General features: G+C 33.3%; 1 protein-coding gene across 1 annotated transcript in view; it reads right to left on the bottom strand.

The window, feature by feature from the left end:
* Positions 1 to 4,731: 4,731 nt before the first annotated feature.
* Positions 4,732 to 9,057, bottom strand: part of Ac3 (Adenylate cyclase 3) — a 399,292-nt gene continuing 394,966 nt past the window's right edge. Inside the window, exon 20 of the mRNA XM_072532716.1 lies at positions 4,732 to 5,353. Coding sequence (XP_072388817.1) covers positions 5,015 to 5,353 — 339 coding nt within the window. The 3' untranslated portion in view covers positions 4,732 to 5,014. The remainder of the gene's footprint in view (positions 5,354 to 9,057) is intronic.

Genomic DNA, 9,057 nt, shown 5'->3' with positions numbered 1-9,057 from the left:
CTATTCATATCTTGTTTGCTAAATTTTCTACTTTGGTCTTCAGAATTAGCCTAAAGCTTTTATTCCAATTCGTAATATTTGGTGGAGAAGTTTAGCTTTGTGGATAAATTTTTTACAGTAAACAAATTCTATTTGTTTGGTATTATATACATAAATACCTACTTTAAAAATATACAAATTAATCTAGAAAAACTAGAGTTGGAAGACGTACAGTGATAAAAAATACAAGACAAGTCAAAATCTGTTAGTATTTTGTAAAAACTGGTTTGGTTATCAGCTTCAAATAGGTTTCAAATCTTTGTTAGGTAAATTCGCAACACTTATTTTATGCAACAAATTCAGTGTAAATTAAAAATTGTTCAATCTTTAATTTTATTTCTCTATCTACACTTATACAAATAAAATAACCAATAAGTGTTCTTTTTTATTAGATGTGTATAATAAAGAAAATTCGTCAGTTTAGCTTGAAATTATAGTCTGATCCATTGACTATGAAAAAGTTAAGAAAAAAAACTTTATAAATTATCAAAATGTTCAAGTAAACCTTATTTAGTCGGAATTTTGTATACATATGTATTTAATTTAGCTCTTCAGGTAGCCCTATACTGAATACTCCTGATGGTCATTTTCCTAACAGAACCACAAACACTCAAAGATGTCGACAGTGCCACATGGCAGTTAGATGGATGTGTGAAAAATGCAATGTAACCCTTTGCACTAAGCAGAGAAAGTGTTTCAAAATATTTCACTCATAATCAATTTTGTGTTTTTAATGTACATGTATGTATTTTTATTAAATGTTTCCTTGGCCTATATGCATTTTTATGTTCAATATTGCTATTGGCTATGTACAAATTTGTTTTATATATTTTATATTGATTGTCCCAGTGTACCTGATTGGCTATACCATTTTGTTTTTAAAAACAAAATTTAAAAATGTACAAAATATTTTTTTATCCAGATTTAGCCATACGGCTCACACTCCCTCTAAGGGGAAAATTCACTCATCCCAGATACCTACGGTATCAAAAGGATTGAGCTCTGGTGGGACTCTTTCCATGTTATCGAGTCCTAGGTGACTTGATATGTCGGTGTATCTCCCAAAAATTTTCGTACGCGTCTGAACGTCGAAAGTAACACAGCTTTCTGCATAATCTTAATGCATTAACACGTAAATTATTGGTGTTGGGTATCGCCACATTAATAAGTGTTGTTTGCCTAGTAATTTTATTAACTAGTATGAGATCGGGTCTATTATGGGCCACTGGTTGGTCTGTAAGCACAGTGCGGTCTCAGTATAGTTTGTAGTTGTCATTTTGAAGCATTCTATCAAAAAAGTATTGATAATAAGGAAGATGGTCGGTTTGGAGAAGTTCCAGTTTGTCAGCTAGTTCTTGGTGGATAATCTTTCCTACTGAGTCATGACGTTCTTTATAATCAGTACCAACAAATGCCTGGCAGCCACCGGTAAGATGTTGGATGGTTTCTTGGGCTTGGTATCCATATCGGCATTTGTCATTTTGGACTTGAGGATCTTTAACAATATATTTCAGGTAATTTTTAGTTGGAATAACCTGATCCTGAATGGCAAGTAGGAAACCCTCAGTTTTGGGAAACATCTTTCCTGATGTCAACCAATAGTTGGACGCTGTATTGTCGACATATTCTTGGCTGATCTCATTAAGATGTCGCCCATGCAGAGGTTTACTCATCCAGGCGCGCATTTTGTCTTGCTTAGTCAGGTGATTTATGCGCATTTCTTGTTCCCTCAGTTTAAGCGGCGTCGTATCATCTACTGCGCAAATTGCTCGATGTAAAGTAGATGTCTCAGCCTGCACCTAAAAATAAGTTCTTAAATTAGCAATTTGTTTATCCAATTGCTCACCTATATCCATAAGTCCTCTTCCCCCTTGATACCGCAGTAATGTTGTTCTCTCTACTGCACTACGTGGATGATGTTTTTGCGCCTTTGTGAGAAGTGTTCTTACTTTCCGCTGAAGACCCTCTATATCCGTTTTTGACCACTTTATAATACCAAATGAGTAGCTCAGCGCGGAACAGGCGTACGTATTTAATGCCTTAAACAAATTTTTACTGTTAAGATATAACCGATTTAGTTGTCTTACTCTTCGCACAAACTCCGAAGTTAGTGCAGTTTTCATTTGTTTATGGTCAATTTTCCGCGCTTGTTTTACTCCGAGATATTTGTACATATCATTTTCACCCATTGCCTCGATGTTCTGGCCATCTTGCATATCGAAACTTCCGGGCTGAACCTTTCCTCTGACTATGTTTAGTATACGGCACTTGTCTAGTCCAAAGTTCAGACTGATATCATTTGAGAAATTTTCTACAGTTTTTAGCATCTCATCTAGGTGGTTTCGAGTGGAAGTCATTAATTTTAAATCATCCATATACAACAGATAATTAAGCTTCGCTACAACAGTGTTGTTATTTTTGATGCTAAAACCTGAGTCAGTAGAGTTCAGCAGTTGAGATAGTGGGTTCATTGCTAGGAAAAACCAAAGTGGACTCAACGAGTCCCCCTGGAAAAGCCCCCGGTTAATAGGGATATCTTCAGTTTCGATATTAATTTCACCCGGTATTTGAAGGTGAATTTTAGTCTTCCACTCTGCCATTATATGCTTCAAAAAGGTCACGAGATTATCATCGACTTCAATCAAAAGCCTTCTTGTAGTCAACGAAGGCAGTAAAAAGGTTTCTTTTTTTAGTGTATGCCTGGTTAGAAATGTTAGAGTCGATAATAAGTTGTTCCTTGCAGCCCATGGACCCCTTAGCGCATCCTTTCTGTTGAAGCTCTATGATATTGTTCAGAGCACAATGTTGGTAGATACGCCGGGCCACACAGCATGTGACCAATTTTTTATAATATTATGATTATTATTAAAAGCAACTACTAAAGAATTTAGGTATTTTTGGTTTCTCTCTTGGCGGTGGGCATTAATGGGTTAAATGGTAGCACTCCGTGGTTTTTTTATATTTGGGACTCCGTTATGAAACCCCCGTTAACGTTGTAGTTCCTTTCAAAAGTACATAATCAATAAATTAATAGCGTTAACAGACATAAACACAGATAAAAAAGGTAATTTGCACGCGGGAAAGATTGGTCTGGAAAAGAATTGCTGCGTGCCCAGCAGCAGAGGGTGGTTTTAGTTGGTACGTAGGGAGATATGAATATAAATATATACAAATGTACTCTTTTTTACTCTGAATCCAACACACTATAGGTAGACCCGTTTGGTATATTGGGATACGGCCTGGGATGGTTTAAGATGGATGACATAAGATCGCTAAATATAATCCTAACTTTGATTACTTATTGCAACACTTTCCCATTTTCAAATTATTTTATTGTTTAATACTATAAATAGAATTGTTCTTAAATAAAATTTAAAAATGGGTAAGATCAATTATCTTTCTTTAGATAAAATTCCAGTATAACAATGGAATTTTGCGTATTGTATTTTTTATCATTGTAAAAATAATTTAAAAAGTACATTATTTTACATGTTTACAATTATTTTCTGCGTCTAACATATTTTATTTTTGTGGCGTTAGTACAGTTTTACAGAATTTCACTACAAATTGTGCCAAACTCAGTACATTACACTAAACTATATATAATTGATCACCAATAGAAATATAATAACTCGTTTACTAAATACAGTAATAAAATATGTCAATTTTTTACTTAAATCCCACTTTATAATAGTTTAAGGGAAAATTCACGGAACGAAATATTAAGCCACCACTAGAAAACGTTGTGTAGAGTTCGGTTGGTAATTTCAGAACTAACACGAGTCTGAAATTGTAATGTTCTGAAAATTAGTTTTCTGAAAGTTAGTTAAAAATACTATTCTCATTACAACCAATAATTGTGGCTTAAATCCCATATAAACATACAAGATTTAAATCAGAATTTGTAGTTTCGAGCTTTTACCAAAAAACTATTTTTGTGGTGAAATGTGAAATTAACTCTAAAAATAAAGAATAAATAATAATTTTTTGAGGGTGATTATTTAATGGAATGGTTCCCATGGCCTCAGATTCCTTCGTAAGTCTGGTTAGTATGACTCTTTCGGCGATTTTCCTTATCGATGGCAGCAGGCTTATTGGTCTATAATTTTACGAAAAAATTCCATTTTTTCTCGGTTTTTCGATCATAATTACAAGAGCCTCTTTCCTTCTGCCCAAGAAGTATCGGGCAGAATTAGTAGTCTCATTATATTATTTATTATATTTGTAATATAAACTATTGCTTTCGCCGGCAGAATTTTGAGCGCTATATTGGTGATGGTATCTGGTTGTGGTGTTCTTTGCGTTTTTTATCATTTTTTATTAGCTGTTTGATCTCTTCGGGGGAGGTATGTGTTAAACCTATTCTGCCCTTTCTTTTATTTAAAATTGTGGCTCTTTATTTCACCTATTCTGTGAAGTCTTAATTGAGATGGCAGTTGTTTCTGCATCTCATTTCCAAAGTATGCTTCATGACTTCCACTTTTTCTTTCTCTCTATATACAATTCCGTTTTCTCCGCGAAATGGTAGAATTGGTTTTTCATCTTGTTTGACGGAATATTGTGTTTGAAAGTGTTAAAAGTTTTTAGGCATTGGAAAAATCTTTATAAACTTAGTAAACACTCAAATGAACTTAAGCCATATTATTAAATTTAACTAAGACACAATATCAAATTTGTATTTTATCATCGGTATATAAATTATTCGTTAGAAGAATATCAAAAAAATTAAAAGTCGTTTCAAAAATAACTAAAGCAGTTCAGATGTCCTTTTAAAATGCGATCCAAAAAACTAAAAAATTATATTTTAGTGGTAACTTAATTTTCTATCTGAGCAGAAAATTTGGGCATTTGAACAAATGTCTGAACACAAAGATATCATAACCTTTTTTTTAATATAATTATTTCCTAGGTAAACTTTCTAAACTTAATTCTATACAAAAATCAAAAATAATAAAAATTTATGTATTTAATCTTTTTAACTTAATAAAAGAGAAGCTTCATTTAGTTCTTTTGGCTCTTCACATCCAGAATCTGACGTAAATACATCATCATCCATCTTCTCAGAGCATTCGATTACAGTTTTATCATCAGACTTGGATGTTGGACTGTCGTGCGACTCATCTTCTTCATTAACTGTTTCCATTGTTCCTACTCCAGCAATCGGAGACACTGGTGCAGTGGGTGGGGTTATTTTTCCAGCTTTTCCTAATAAATAATAGGTCATAAGTTGGCCCTTGCCTTTAACTGCAACTAGGCCTCTTTGTTCGAATTGGTATCCAAAATGTTGAAGAATTTCACAGGTTTCTTCTGTTACCTAAAATACAAATGAATATTTAGTAACTCATAATAAACGATTGTTTAATTGAAATTCATTTGTATTAGAACATTAAATAAATATATATTAATAAATAATTTAGGTAACAAATGTGTTCTATCCCTAAATTAAGTTTATTAGTATTAAAAAATAATGTTAAATGGTTGCAAATTTGTTCTTTTTCTTATTTTAAATAACCACTAATCTTCATTCTAACATTTAAATTTGTCTCTATTTTGTCGAGTTAATTTTGAGATTGTGATTTACTTTGAATACAATAATTTTACTGATTAGTGATATCCTAAATTCACTTCATTAGAAGTCCTAGTAAAGGTCTCAAGTATACTTTATATGAAAATTATTCTTAACCCGCGATCACTGACCTTGCCATGTATAGCAAGATCACTGACCTGTTAGATTTTATTTAAAACATTGTTTATTGTAAATTAAACTTAAAAATTAGAAAATAAATATGTTTAATAACCAAAACTAAGTATTAAACTCAAAACCAACAAAATTGAGCTTACGAATAATAAATAAAATTTTAAATAAAAAAAAACTAAATTAGGTATAATAAATCCATATTAAAAAGTAACAATTAACGAATATCTAAATCAGTGTTGTGTACACTGCATTTAAAACAACTAAATATCATACTTTCTGTATGTTTGCCAAAATGGTTTGCTACAATCTCTGCGATAATGTTGTGTAAAACGATTTGTTCTTAATAGACAGTATGCACATCTTTATTTGATTTCTGCTGTACTTCAACCTTTGTTGTGACACCTGTTATTGTTTGAATCGTTTGACGAAGTTCATAAGGTAATTGGGGTAGATCATCTTTGTTAGATCTGTAATACAGGCCCTTCGACTTGTCACTTTTTGGTATTACTGAATATTCTGTTTTAGACGATCTACACCGTGAACCGTAAATGTTATGACATGACATCAGGTTTATGCTGTTTTCCAGACTGTGAATCTATAGAATCAACATCGTGGAAGGTTGACATCATCAAAAATTTCTTATTTTTGTTAGGAACATAGGACACTAACAGGCAGTGGTTTGACGTGTAGTAATTATCGGTGGTAATATTTCTTCCTGAATTATCTGTTGGTGACATTATCCTTTTTAGTACACTTTTGGCGTCATTTGGAAATTGGAATGGTCCATTTGGTTGCTAATCTTCGTAAATTTCTATATTTGCAGCATACAATATTTTAGCATCTACCAACGCATGTATTTTGATCTTGTACTATTGGGCTTAATAGCTATGTATTGCCCAAATTTACATCTATCACAAAATTCATTCCTATTCGTATCCCTTACATTTTTACACAAAGCTTTCGAATATCTCTTGAATAGGAGCTAAATTATCCTCTTGTAATATTTCTTGTCTTGTTTCACGATTATCAAATCTAATTGCTTGCAGACGTGTATGAAAGAACATTTTCGACATAGTAGCAGAAAAAAAGCAGGTGCAGTTTTATCAGCATACTATAGTTCTTTGGTATTCAAATGCTGAGTCTTTTTCACACCGGCGAGATACAGTTATTCTATAAAGGCACTGATTTCTTTAAAATATGTAGGTGGACAGATATGGTATTTTGAATAGAACAGTCGCATTTTCTCAAGCTTTTAGTTTTTGCAGTCAACAACTTGAGAAGTAATTTTATCCGCAAACAAGGGTTTCCAACACTCTAGCACACTTTTTGCAGTTTTTGGCGACGTTTTTGACACAAGGCCATTTTGTAATGATATTTTGACGATAAGTCTTGCCTTAGAAACATGAAATTCTATGTCGTAATCATACATTTGTTGGTTTTTTCTTAGAACTGGCGGTAAATTGGTCCAGTTATTTTAGCTTGTACCTACATCAGATGGTGAAGAAATTTGAACTTAAACTCCACTTATTTCTTTAATTTCACTTTAAGCCTCAACTTCATTCATTTCCTCAGTTTTACTTTGAACATTGCCTTCTGAAAATGACATATTCGATTTCTGGTTCAATATCAATCTCTTCGTATACTCGTTATAACTGCTGTTTGGTTTTTGGATCTATGTTTGATAAAACAAGAAAATACCACAATATGTTATAATCATACAATATAAGCGTGATAATATATAATCAATGTGTCGAACGTGATAACTAACCTCTTGGATTAAATCTTACATTGACTCATTTTAGACTGTCGCACACACTCGGACTTAAACAAGTGCACTTAAGACAAGGGGCTTGTGGTAAATAACGCATTCATGAAAGTGCGCTGTTGCCGATTTTACAAAAAAAAGGTTCGGAGGAAAACTAAAAACTAAAATTTTTTTTTTCTAATATGGTCAATGACCGAGGGTTAAAAACAATCTAATTTATAATATGAAAAGTTTCATTTTAGTTCTTTAACTCTAGAATACTAACGTAAATTTTACACCGCGATTTTATTCTAATGGCTGCTGAAAAAATACTAAACGTGAAAATTCTTAGCGACGTCTGTGTGCTATCCTCACTCTTTGGTCAGTAAAATTAACTAAGTCTTAGCTAAGAATTGATTTCAGGTACTTTAAAACGTTAGCATCATCATCATTCTGGTTTTGCCATCCTGTGTGGATCCTCACTGAAGGAACTCACAACAAAGAAAAGCTACAATATTTTATCGAAAGGGCTATGCGATGATAATGGAAATCTACAACTAGACCCCGACAAAATAGTTAGAATCTGGGAAACTTATGTGGAACAACTGTTTAATGATGACCGTCCTAGTGGGTATACACTGAGCAATGATGATACTGGCCCTTCTATTCTAAAATCAGAAGTGGAGAATGCTATAAAGGGTCTTAAAAATAACAAAAGACCAGGCAACGATAACGTATACGGGGAAGTATTGAAAATGCTGTGCGAAACAAACAGTCAATTTCTAGACTCACTCGTCAGACTCTTTAACAATATTTATAACAGCGGGGAGTTTCCTGAAGACTGGCTAGAGTCAACTTTTGTTGCCATACCGAAAAAACCAAAAGCAAAGTCTTGTGATCAACATCGGATGATAAGTCTAAGTAACCACATTTTGAAGGCATACACCTAGGTTATTTACAACAGAATAAGCAAAAAATGCGAGGATAACATTGGAGATTCGCAGTTTGGGTTTCGGAATTCTCTTGGGACAAGAGAAGCACTTTTTAGTCTACAGGTACTTATCCAGCGCTGCAGAGATATGAACAAAGACGTGTACATATGCTTTATAGACTACGCAAAAGCATTCGATAACGTAAAGCACGAAAAGATAATTGAAATTCTCCATAAGATCGGAGTCGACTACAGAGACATTCGAACAATAGCGAGTCTCTATTGGGGCCAAACAGCTAAAGTGAAAGTAGGATCTACATTTACCAATAAAATTGAGATCAAGAAAGGGGTACGACAGGGCTGTATCTTGTCTCCTATTCTCTTTAATATATACTCAGAAGAAGTATTTAAGACAGCGCTGGAGGAAAGCACAGAAGGCATAAAGATAAACGGACAAATAATTAATAACATAAGGTATGCTGATGACACTGTGATTCTAACAAGTAGCATGGAGGAACTGAGTTGCCTAATGAGTAAGATACAAAAAACAAGTGCACAATACGGACTCAGACTAAATATCACAAAAACCAAATGGATGTTAGTAAGCAAAACCCAACAACCACCACAGCAACTGATATTAGACGA

This window comes from Diabrotica undecimpunctata, chromosome 5 (assembly GCF_040954645.1).
Source record: "Diabrotica undecimpunctata isolate CICGRU chromosome 5, icDiaUnde3, whole genome shotgun sequence".
Lineage (NCBI taxonomy): Eukaryota > Metazoa > Arthropoda > Insecta > Coleoptera > Chrysomelidae > Diabrotica > Diabrotica undecimpunctata.
This window is presented reverse-complemented; position numbering and strand designations above follow the sequence as displayed.